At 36.6% G+C, this 13,442-nt stretch overlaps 1 protein-coding gene across 3 annotated transcripts in view; it reads left to right on the top strand.

The window, feature by feature from the left end:
- The window catches only part of ttll5 (tubulin tyrosine ligase-like family, member 5), a 153,623-nt gene that overhangs the window by 41,027 nt on the left and 99,154 nt on the right, over window positions 1-13,442 (top strand). For all 3 annotated transcript variants that reach the window (XR_009425082.1, XM_059520931.1, XM_059520932.1), the window contains exons 13-14: window positions 5,240-5,321; window positions 9,563-9,624. Coding sequence is in view for 2 of the 3 variants with exons in the window: in XM_059520931.1 (XP_059376914.1) it covers window positions 5,240-5,321; window positions 9,563-9,624 (144 nt within the window). In the remaining variant the exon portion in view is untranslated. The remainder of the gene's footprint in view (window positions 1-5,239; window positions 5,322-9,562; window positions 9,625-13,442) is intronic.

Raw genomic sequence — 13,442 nt, forward strand, 5'->3', positions numbered from 1 at the left:
CACCTAATTACTTCTTGTGGCCTGCGTATTCACAACGAGTACAAATAGCGATCCAGATTAACACTAGGCGATTTCCTAGGCAGATATTGACTTGGGACTATATTATGGGGAAGCACAGGCGAAGCACTGCTGCTTAGGCGAAGCACTGCTACTTCGGTGCAGAGATATCACGCAACACATGAAATCCCACGAATTCCATGTGTTTTAGAATTTAGTTTTAGTCAAACTAAAACAATGCATGCACTGACACAAAAATGCATTTGCCCACCTATCTAAATGTAGGAAATAATGTGAATAAGCCCTATTTCAAAAAACGGGGGAGTGTTCCTTTAATGCTGGTGTTGTAGCTGTTATCTTTCTAAAATGACCCGCGGTGCTGATGCTCTCCAGACGCAGAGAAACCCCGTCTTTGTTCAGAACCTCTCCTCTAGCCCCAGCTGACCCACTTTGGCCCAAGGTTTTCGTCGGGCCAATAAACCCTGACCGTTGGCCCCGAGGAAGCATCGATGAGGCACGATCAAGCCCCGGAAGTGACAGTGGAGAAGCGACTGGCCCTGGAATGGGTGCTTGGAGCAAAAATGCCACCAAAATAAACAAAACGCCCCGCTAATGTTGCAATTAGGACGGCCCAGTAATAGTCAACTAAATGTTAGTCATTTTATTTGTTCTATTAGTTGGTTAGTCACAAAAAAATAAAAATAAAATAAAATAAAAAAAAGGTTTGTGAGTGACAGATTATTTAGGGCCCTAGGAATTGTTTTATTTTTTTCCAAATTCCATTTTCTGTACTTTTTTATTTTATTTTTATTATTACCAAATTCTGAGTTTTAGCATGTCTAATTGTTTGAATGCATAAAAACCACTTTTATTAATTAATAATAATAACCTTTATGATTTCTTTTTTCTGTAGAAATTCTGTGTTCATTCAAATGAAGGCACACTATGTTAATTTATCTTTTAATTAATGAAAATTAAACATTTTATTTTTTGGGCGAACAAAGGGGATATACTATTCAAATTAAAACATGAAAGAAATGTTGTGCAATTATTCCTTAAAAAATAAAGTTTTAATAATTTTTGTTTATTATTAGTAGTAGTATTAGTACTATTACATAAATTCTACTGAACAATAGTAATGCATTTCTGGCACAATGTCTTACAAGTTAAACCAAACTGTTATTTTGAAGGATTGCTGCCTTGAATACCTTTAAATTTCTGTGTGTATATGATATGACGCCATCTGTTATTTTTACTCAAACAAAATGGTAAACTGCTCAATATAATAATATTTAATATTTACAGATACAAGTCCATTCGTCCAAATGTTGACAAATTCTGTGTCATTCCACGATATACAGTAAATTCGGTTTTTATGACTGGATTTTGTGATTCTGTCCATGTTTTCTGCTCCGCAGAAATTATAGGGCCCTAATTATTACATTCAAATGTTCACCTATCATTCATCAACCTCATATATGGCTTATTAGCACCTAATAAGCATAGCACCTTTGCTCTAATGTTAACCTAAATGAATGTGTCATTGCCATCACTGGCACTTTTTTACCCGATTAAACTGGAAACAAAATACCATCATTTTTGCTCATAGATAACATTAATACATCATTCAGAACTGTAAATGGTATTTTTTTATTTGTGTACGCTCATAATATCAACAAAACATTGTGCTTTTGTAAAATAAAAATAAAAAACAGGATGCGTTTTCTTACATCTCTGAAAAAAATGAGGATAAACTGTGTAGATAAAACTTGCCTCACAGACATGAGAAATATAGCCACAGAACGCTTGAAGCCAACATTGACAGTGTTTGTGCCTATGATCCAGGTCATTTTCACATTTTAATATAGAAGCAGATCAAATCTTATTCTAAATCATCTGGACGTGGTTATTCTGAGTCCAGTCAGCTGATGAATGAGTGAATAAGGGACTTGTAAAGTGATTGGATAACCAGGTCCAGATGCTCTTAGTTGAAAATTCTACCCGTTTACAAATCAATGGCTTGTAGTATACCACGCATAACAGGTTTGCAAAATACTCATTCAGTATGTGACATAATCTGGTCTGGGAGTAAATAATTACACAGGATCAGTGGAGAACTGGAACTGGTAGATGGTTTAATTAATAAAGCAAATGCTTATTTGCTCAGTGGTTGTCTGAAAATGGTTGTTAGGGTAAGAAGTATGTCACATTTAAGATGGTTGGAGACAACACAATACAACCTTCAGTAGATTTTTGTTATCCTTTAAAGATATAGAGTCCTCTTGTAGGATCAGTTGTTGATCCCTTTGGGAACCAGGTCAGTGAAGTTGTGAAGTTCAGTATAAAGGCGAACACAAGGTTATAGTTCTGATGTCAGCACAGCACGGCCTCGCTCTCTAAAAACAGCTCAGTTTACTCAAAAGCACACAGCAAAAACATTCAGACACACTGTCTCTGTTGGGTTTGAAGGTGGTGAGGTGAGTGAAGAATGACCACAAGAAACCGCTTGATAAAGAGACGCTTTAAACCAGAGGGCATTTAGAGCCACATATAGGATCTCTTTTAAAACACTGAACTCCCTACGTAGGCAACATTTAAAGCATGTTCCCAAATAGATGGCTCTTCCAAAAGGCAGGAAGCTGGGCAATACACTGAATATTAGCTAAATAGTTGTACTAATATGTGTATGTGTGACGAAATAAAATCATAAAAGGGAATATTGTGTATATTATGGCTGTCTAATACAGACAGTAAGCCAATTTTACTCCGTTTTCATTTCATGTCAGCTGGTAGGCGTTGCTTTCCAACGTCTTCATGTGTGTTTATGTGAGCCCTCTCTGAAGAATATCAAGTGTTTCTATTTACAACATGCAAACCAGTGTCAAACATTGTTGGTTTATGTGTGTGTGAATCCATGAAGTGTAACCACTGGTTAAATAAGAGTTCGATTACACAGTAAAGACAACTTCACTGATAACAAGTGAAAAAGCACTGTCACAGGGACAGCTTTTGTACCCTTTTTTTCTGAGAGTGTAGCTACACACTGCAAATGTTTTGAATTGACAACCATACTTAAATGCAGGTTTGAATCAGAAAGTACACTGATTGATAGTGATGACCATGCATGTCAATGGATGGGATTAAAAAAAAAGAATACAAATGGATAATGTATGTGAGAATAGGTTTGTGCATTAAAGTGTTAGTTCACCCAAAAATGAAAATTATGTCATTACTAACTCACCCTCATGTTGTTCCAAACCCGTGAGACCTCCGTTTATCTTCTGAACACGGTTTAAGATATTTTAGATTTAGTCCGAGAGCTCTCAGTCCCTCCATTGAAGCTGTGTGTACGGTCTACTGTCCATGTCCAGAAAGGTAAGAAAAACATCATCAAAGTAGTCCATGTGACATCAGAGGGTCAGTTAGAATATTTTGAAGCATCGAAAACACATTTTGGTCCAAAAATAGCAAAAACGACGACTTTGTTCAGCATTGTCTTCTCTTCCGTGTCTGTTGTGAGAGAGTTCAAAACAAAGCAGTTTGTTTCGCAACGAATCATTCGATGTAACCGGATCTTTTTGAACCAGTTCAACAAATCGAACTGAATCGCTTTAAACGGTTCACATCTCCAATACGCATTAATCCACAAATGACTTAAGCAGTTAACTTGTTTAATGTGGCTGACACTCCCTCTGAGTTCAAACAAACCAATATCCCAGAGTAATTCATTTACTCAGACAGTACACTGACTGAACTGCTGTGAAGAGAGAACTGAAGATGAACACCGAGCCGAGCCAGATAACGAACAATAGACTGACTCGTTCACGAGTCAAGAACCGGTTGCATCAGTTTTCGGATCACCAGTAGTTCTTTCGGACAGTTCGATTCAATAAACGGTTGAAGAAAACGGTTCACCGGTTCTTTTGCGCTCGACGTAATGGTTTCATTGGTGATGATTGCTGTGTGTCAGTCTGCTTCACACTGAATCACACATGCGCAGTATCATCAGCTCCTCGGTTCTCGAATCGGACGCGTCTGACAGAAACGGTTCTTGACAATGCTGAATAAAGTGCTATTTTTGGACCAAAATGTATTTTCGATGACTGAGAGCTCTCGGACTAAATCTAAAATATTTTAAACTGTGTTCAGAAGATAAACGGGTTTGGAACAACATGAGGGTAAGTTATTAATGACATAATTTTGCTATTTGGGTGAACTATCCCTTTAAGTGGCGTGTAAATGCAAACTAATAAACCTGCCACTTGTTTAATGTGTTTTTTTTCTTTAAAGAATTTAATTCATTGTTGCAACCAATTTTTTCTCAAGAGCAAATGCAAATATATGCACATCCCTACCACAGTCTTTTGGGAGCAATGTTTAAATTCACTTAAATTTTATTCGGTACAAAACAAACAGGAAATATTGATGAAAACAATCTAGTCTAAGTTAAATTAAGTCTTTTTGTGTGTGCTATGTATTTTTTTTTTTCATAATGAAAACAATTACATGCCAAACCAGTGCATCTGAGGAGCACTATGTGTGGGGTCATATCAGTCCCTTTTTTGGGTTACATCTTAGTAACCTAAGACATAAATAAGTTAAGGATGCTTATGTAGACTTTAGACTGGAACGCAGCTCACTGAGTCTCTGAACAGAACCAATAATTGTGGTAGAAATGTCCTTTTTAATAATTCATAAAACAGATCTCTCTGAATCAGATGATGGTGTGCTTCTTCCTAGTGTTCAACTTCATCTGTTTCTCAAATCATGGACCTACACTATAGTTGTATGTCTGTAAAAAATCTGTCATATTCTGAGTGTATATGTTTACAGAGCTCAGATATTTGCATAAGTCACAACCACATTATATACAGTTCACAATCAGGTAGTGATCACTAGCTGCTAATGCAGTGACAAATAATGTATATGTCAGTTTTTTAAGATCACAATATCCATAATTGGACACTGTAATATCTGGTCAGCCATAACAGGTTCAGGAGAGATGCAGAATGAGCATTTAGAGGATTTACTTCTGTATTTCGAGGAGGTGTTCACTCCCAAAACCTGTCCGTTTGTTTGCGGCTTGTTTCTTCTTCCGTTACTGCTGTAATGGACATTTAGTTTCATTTACATTCATGTACATTCACAGACGGCCCTCAGTAGTGCTGGCCATCTCTGTGTGGTGTGTGTCCTCCCGTTCACCCGTCTCACTTTGTGTGTGTGTGTGTGTTTCAATTCACAGAACTGTACGGTTTCGACGTTCTCATTGATTCCAACCTCAAACCATGGCTCTTGGAAGTGAACCTCTCTCCTTCATTGGCATGGTGAGTGACGCACACACACTAATCCATTTTTCATTTTTGTTTTGTGTAGAATAAGACCTTTTTACCAGGTTTTGGGTGTTTGTGTTATGTCTTTCTTATACCGACAAATGCAATTTGAGATCACTACTTTAAATTCCCATTACATACTGCCATCCATACAAGGAATTTTGGGCAAATACAGTGTAGAAATGCAATCAAATGTGCAATTTTAGGTCTCTCTTTTGGCAGAATGCAAGTAGTTGATATGGAGTTTACATCAGGTCTGAAAATTGCTAAATGAACAAGTATGAACTGTTAATGTGGCCCTAGTCAAGATCTGACTGTGCCACATTTAGTTTTGACAGGAATAAAAATGATTATACGAGGGTCCAAAGTACAGACTTTTTAAATAGACTGTACAGTTGTTTAACAACATGCCAATTGTTCAGCTGATAAAACACCTTTCCAAAAAACCTTTTACTTGACAAACATTCCATAAAACAGTACTGAAAAGTTGCATGCGATCCAGGACTTTCATACAGTGCATGCCATTGTAAAGACTGTAAGTCTATCCCTCAAAGCCTTTTTTTTTTAAATTCACATAAAATTCAATATGTTGTATTGATCATCTCTAGTACTCCTTATGAACCTTACAGAACTCATCTGTCATAAGTGAAAAGCCTATTTCAAAGCGTAACACCAGATGAGTGGAAGGATTTCCCGTTACAGGTGATTTGGAGGATCTAACCAACTGGAAGTTATCAGGTGGAGACTTGTTCAAACTACTGCATCTGAAGCTTTGATGCATAACATTAAGATTTTCCAAGGGCTTTAAGTGAGGCAACCAGTGATGTGAGTGTGTTACCAGCTGGGCCGCATTAATGCATGGGCTTACCTGGGCAACCGTCTGGCTGAAGCCTGTCTAAAAAGACACTCAAGACAGTTGACAGAACGCTGCTGCGTGTCGTCACGAAAGCGTATAATTTTCACGTGCTATTAAGCCTAGCCACCTGCCAATTTAACCATTCAAAATACTTTAAAGCATTAAAACACAAGACACGGAAAAGCCTAATAGAGTAGCTGGTTTCTCGCGCGCTGTGTTCGGTGCGCACGCGGAGAGAGAGCCGCGTCTCACAGACAGCAACACTGAACCGAGCTCTCCTTTGCGAGGTTTTCTTTTAAGTTCCTCCTGCACATGAACGAATAAATCGCAGTTTAAACAAACAGAAAAGGATGTGTAGAGCCCAATTCAGCACCACGGTGTTCTGGTGTTCAGGCTCACGCAGAGAAAGGCGTCTCAAAACACTTGAACACCGAATTTATCTGTTTTTGCTCTTGTAACGACATATATACATAAAAAATATATATATGTGAAAAATACCCGTCTTGGATAATATGTTAGAAAAAACTGTCGGTTATGTCTTAAGTGAAAGTAAACAGTTGAGAAAAAAAAATGTATATGTATTATATTGGATGCATTCATTGTCTCTTAAAGTGACCACGCCTAATTTAGCTTCTAGCTGCTGTAATGTTAATCCAATGAAAGAAAAATGAAAAAATTAAATTAAAATGAAAAATAAACACACTAAAGCTGTGGATTATAATAATTTTTCGTTGGCGAAATACAGCGAAACAGACGATTTGATGTCTAAAATGTAAGTCACTTGATATTAAGTTCTTGTTTATATAACTGCACGCTGAATAAAATCATCACATTTGTAATCATGCTAATATTTGGAGAAAAACGGCACTCTTTGTGTAATATTGGTTAACATAGATATTAAATTATATAAATATGAAATATATACAGGGGCATATTTGAATTCTGAGGCATTAAGACTAAATCACGTGCAAAAGTCTAACCTACTAGACTATGTCACGTAGTGCATGCGTGCACAGAATGGGTGTGTTTTTGTTAGTATTTTGTAAAGTGAGATGCATACTCGATAATATCAGATCGTTAAATCAACAATTACGATATCATATACTACATATAATGCACACCGTACAGCACTGCCCCGATCGGGCAAGTGACCGCTCCGTCTACTGTCCCGAGCGTCATTCACACTAGCCTCGGGTAATCAGGCAGTCCTTATTGTCGAGCACTGGAAGGGCCCCTCAAGAGGTAAAGCTCAGGGGCCCCTTAAAGTCTTAATGCGGCCCTGGTTACCAGACTGGTTTACACAGGAATTACATACAAAAGATCTACTATTTGATTTGTGCAAAATTAAACAGAACAGACCTGGGCCTGTATTCACAAAACATTTTATCTTACCACTTAGTTCTCCTTAATAACAGTAAATGTTTTTACTTAAGAGTTTTCTCTTAAAACCTATTCACAAAGCTGCTGAGACAAACTTTTACTAAGGAATAGAGAGAAGTCTTTAAGGTATAGTTCACCCAAAGATGAAAATTGTCATTAATCACTCATGTCGTTCCAAACCCGTAAGACCTTCGTTCATCTTCAGAACACACATTAAGATATTTTGGATGAATTCCAAGAGCTCTCTGACCCTCTATAGACAGCAGTGTAATTACCATGATCAAGGTCCAGAAAGGTAGCAAGGAGACATCAGTGGTTCAACCGTAATTTTCAGAATCTACGAGAACAGTTTTTATGCACAAAGGAAACACAAACAACGACTTTATTCAACAATTTGTCTACTCCGCATCACCCTCGTGCCATTTTGGAGGGTATCACATACATAAAAAACGTATGCTGTTTTGTTCAATATATGCTGTATTGAACTGAATTGAATTGAATCATGGTAATTACACTGCTGTCTGTTATGACATTTAAATAACAATTTACATTTTGCCACATTCAAATAAAGATTTTAAAATTCAGGCTAAGTGTCACTAATTAAACAAGTATATGATCAGCTAATTGTCGGCCTCCTACATGTCTGTTTCTCATAAACAATTAGAGGATATGCAGCCTTTTAATTAACAGAATAGAATAATCATGGCTGAAAGTAAGACATGCCAATGTAAAAAAAAGAAAATAAAGGCATCTCTCACTCTGAATCGGTTACATCTTGCCCAACTGGTTAATGAAAACAAGGATATAATCAAAGGAAAATTTTGAGTTAGGATATCCTCCAAAACCAAGACAGTCCTCTTCACTACTCCTAACATTTCACAGATTTAGGAACTAGTTTTAGCGCTAAAATGCTTTGTGAAATAAATTGTGTTAAGATTAAAAATACAGGAGTCCTAAATTTATGATTGAAGCTCATTATTTTTAAGATTTCCATGAGCTACTTTTAGCCTTAAGATGTTTCGTGAATACAGGTCCTGATCTGTGGGGTAGTAAAGTAGGGCCCTAGGTGGAAAAGGTCGAGGATGCAAAAATCAGCTCTTCATGGACAAGACAGTCATCTTAAACGACACTCTTAGTATGGCAACATTAGCTAAAAGCATTTGAACATACCGAACAGACCCAGTCATCAAGCACTTCTCGGAAGGTGAAGCATTGGAAAACCAACCTGGTTGCATAAAGGCTGGTAAAAGCCATTAAGTGAAGAGTTTTCCAAGGCAACTCTATCTCACAACTGACAAACTACTAATGAACCTCCTAAATAGTGGGAGCCCATGTTATACAAGATGAAGAACAGCATCCAACCAGTGAAGTTGCTCAGCATGACATTCCGAAGCTCCAAAAGTGATGAACTGAAGATATTGATAGCCAATGGCCCAACAAGAAGTTCAGCAAGATGATAAAAGCCAGATACACTCTATTCTAGCTCAGAGATAAACTGCAGAAATAAAAAGAAATGCTTTCTACTAAAAATGCTTTACTCCCCAAATGTTTTTCAATACAAGACAACAAACAATAGTCACAAAATACAAAAACAAATTAACACCCCATATGAGTAATTTGTCCAATTAGAGGGATGTTCTTAATGAATACTTGAGTCAAACTCAAGCCTGCCATTAAGTGTACTCGTCAACATGCTCATAAACATCTGTGTGGTGCTTCTTAAAACAGCACAGACTGCACTGGTTTGGGTTCAAGAATGGAAAAGTTGAAATATCTTCACATCTGTGTTCACAAGTGGAAGAGTCATTTAGTCCTTTTGGAAGAAGTAAATCATCTTAGATGTGTAGATCCTTTGACCCCATTGATTTTCTTTGTGTGGAGAAAATAATCATGTTACAGTGCACACTGTATTGTTTCTTTTAAAGGCTTATAAATCAGAAGAACCCAGAAGGTTAATATAACAGTGCGCTAATGCTTTTTTGTCTTTTTGTATTTCTAGCGATGCTCCTCTGGATTTAAAGATTAAGGCCAGCATGATCTCTGATATGTTTTCTCTTGTGGGTAAGTTTCCTTTTCCCGCAGGCTCAGAATCTCAGTCGTAATCCTGACCAGTCCTTAACCACTTTACCTCATGTTGTGAATGTGCATGAATGGTCATAATTTCAAACCACAGAACAGCCATAACTGCAGGTTACTGTGTCCGTGGCTTTTGTCATGTGGGTCACATTTGTTTGGTCTGCAGTAATGACCGGTTAGGAAGAAGGAGTGTGTGCTTTCCTGCCATACTTGAGGGTTTGTGGAAAACGCAGACGAAATCATGAAATTTGGCAAAAATGAACATCAAATACATGACAGAAATATGTTACTGTTGTACAGTAGAATGTATTTCTCAAAGTAATAATGACAATAATAAAAATATAGTTGTTTTTTTACGGAATACCATACATTTTTTTTTATCCATGTTTTAATGTAAACCATAAACCTCTTTTGTGCAGCAATATGCCAAAAATTAAAGGAGTTGGAATCAAATTTTAATTAATCAAAGCTTAATTAAATTGTTAAGGTTGTATGCATTAATGATTACCACAATTGTTTATTAAAAAAATAAATAAATGTATTATGTCATAAAACACAGAATCTACAAAAATTTAAATGGAAAGAAAAGGGAGAAAACAAAAAGGGTATTTCATAGGGATGTACTGTAGCTATGGAAATCTCACAATATGATATTAATGTGATATTTAAAAAGAAAAAAAGACAAATTAAGAATTGGGAAAAATGAAAATGTAACATTTTAAACTATCCTATCTAATGCACTTTGTGAGTTCAAAATTAAGAGCTCCAACCCATTTATCTTAACTAAGAAAACTTAAAGGGATAGTTCACCCAGAAATAAAAAAATGTGATGTTTATCTGCTCACCCCCAGGACATCCAAGATGTTGGTAACTTTGTTTCTTCAGTAGAACACAAACTGAGATTTTTAACTCAAACCATTGCAGTCTGTCAGTCCTATAATGTAAGTGGATGGGAATCACAGCTAAAACATACAATAAAACTAAATAAAAACATACACAAACAAAACAAAATGATAGGGGTGGTGTTGGCAGTGGATAAGACACATGTCTTTGGTGTGAGAGACCCGGGTTCGAATCCACTGTGAGACAGCAATGTGTCCCTGAGCAAGACACTTAACCCCTAGTTGCTCCAGAGGCGTGCGACCTCTGACATATATAGCAATTGTAAGTCGCTTTGGATAAAAGTGTCAGCTAAATGAATAAATGTAAATGTAATGTAAATGATACATTGATGTGTAAAGACACAAAACTATCGGTCTGTGCAAGAAACTGAACAGTATTTATATTGTTTTTTACCTCTGATTCAAGTGCAATGTCCGCACTGTTAGAACTGTCCTGAGCTCGTCGTCCTATGATCGTTCTCAGCAGCAGGTGTGTGAGGCATTATCTTCTTCTTGCTTAAGGGCGGATTTCAGACTTATAAGTGCATTATCGCCACCTATCTCTCAAATGGACCATTGACACTCTATCTGCAATCTCAATTAGTAGTGGTCCTTCTTGGGTTGACAACTGGCAACCCGGGGTGCTAAGATACAATTGGGTAAACTGGCAGTGGGCAGGTTGCAGAATGGGGAAGTGCAGAACAATGAATAATCAATCAATAGCCTGACAGAATTCTTCATCTTCGTATATCGTTAGCCAACATATTAAAACACAAGACAAAAACAATATTTTTGATCAAAGAATAGCATTAAAACGGCTTTTATAAACATCCTTCGTCATGTAGGCTATATCATCTAAAAACAAAACGAACAAAAAGACGGAACCTGAGACGATTAGGGTTTCCATTCAAAGTTGTGAATTTAACTTGCAAAATTAGAATATTACATAAAACATTTGCGAACAAGTACTGTTTCCATCCAACGCATCAAATAGAACAAAATCCCCACTTCCTGTTAAACTGCCACTAAATGGTTTGAAGCACTGGCTCACACTGACCCCACAGTGGAAAAGCGGCTAATAACAGTAATAGCCATATACTGCAAAACAACTGCACTGTAAAATAAATGGAAATTAATATTTTAATAGGTATATTTACTTTACAGTAGGGAAAATACAATACTTTCTTTCTGCACCTGGAAGAGATATTTTGAATTTGGACTCATTTAAACTGCTAGCTGTCAGCAATAGTAGAGATTTTATTTTGAAGGAAAACTCCAGCTTTAGTTAAAACAGGCTTACAAAAACATGTCTCACTACAAATCTAGTGAAACGCTGTAATCATCTGCTGTGAAAGTAACATGCAAACTCACAGCACCTGCAGTAATTGAGTTGAATGCATTCATTCAGTGTGAATGGAGCTGTTCTGAGATGCGGAAAACACTGGATCACGAGCTGATTGCATGAACGAAGTTCACGGTTCTCTTTGAAACAGACTTGATGAAGGGATTAAGCATATTGTGCTTGACAGATACTGTGCCAAAGCATAATGGCCCAAAACAAATCTATTTAAAAAAACTAAACTTTTTACTTGGAAGACCTATTGTTTCATATCGTCATGTGACCAAGATAATATTGAGACAATTTTGCGATATTGATAATATCGTTGCATCCCTAGTATTTATAGGTCACGCTGGGCGTCTCACTAAATCTATCTCACAAACCACTAATAGGGCATTGTTGCCTGCTGGTGGTTTTGTGCCACATTCTTCCAACTCTTCAAACTGTGTGATGAAAACTGATGAACTGCGCTGCATCAGAAGCAGTGTTAAAGCTTTACATGCAGGCGCTGTTCATTAGCATAAGATGACTTACATGTAGGAACTGTCAGCAGAACATTAGACGCTTGCATGAGTCATTGAACTGTCACAGTTTGGCTGAAGATAACACCTCTGCAGTTCTCATGGAAAGAATGATTGCTCAAGGCAGAGTTTTGTTATGCTTATGCAAAAGGCTGTCCCCACTCCAAAAGCTCGCAAACCTGACGCCAGAGAAAGGAACGCTCTCTGTAATGATTGATCTCTGTACAATGACTGCTGTTGATCGCTTGCAGTATTTTATCTTGTTCGTTTTTATGGCATCGTCAGTGTAATCCACATTTCTGATGATTACTTGACATCATTTTTGGGTGTCTTGCCACAGTAGAACTGATCAAATCCAGACTATTCGTTCATTCTTTGTAAAAGTTGAGGACTTCGATTCTGACGAAAGATTCGAATGTTTAAACATTTGTGTGGTGAATTTGTTCATTTAAAATTGTTGTTGTTTTTGCCTGTGGTGTATTTAATGGCTTTAATGTTATGAGTAATAAGTTAAGTAATAAATCAAGTAATTAAATGATTATTTAGGCAGCATTTATGAAAGGCAGCTCAATGTGACAAATTGTGATTTTTTTTAAATTGACGGTTATGACCACATTCATTACTGTTCGAAAGTGTGGGTTCAGTATGGTTTTTTTAAAAAATGTTTTTGAAAGAAGTCTGTTGTGCTCACAAAGTATACTGTACTGTAAAAATACAGTAAAAACGGTAATAATGTGAAATATGTTACTCCTGTGTATTTTCAGCATCATTACTCCAGTCTTCAGTGTCACATGTTCTTTAGAAATCATTCTAAATTAAAATTTAAAGAGCAGCATTTATCCACTTTTTTTTTTGTAACAATATAAATGTTTTTATTGACATTTTTATTCAATTTAATGCGTCCTTTCTGAAGAGATGTATTATAAAAAAACAAAAACTAATTTTTGAACCGTAATATATAACGTATTATTGCAGAAATTGTAACGTCAAACAGAACATTTGATATGAAGTACACTTTTTCTGACTGACTGATCAGTTTTGGTCTGCTGTTATTTACACACA

The sequence above is a fragment of the Carassius carassius genome, chromosome 32 (genome assembly GCF_963082965.1).
Source record: "Carassius carassius chromosome 32, fCarCar2.1, whole genome shotgun sequence".
Classification (NCBI taxonomy): Eukaryota; Metazoa; Chordata; class Actinopteri; order Cypriniformes; family Cyprinidae; genus Carassius; species Carassius carassius.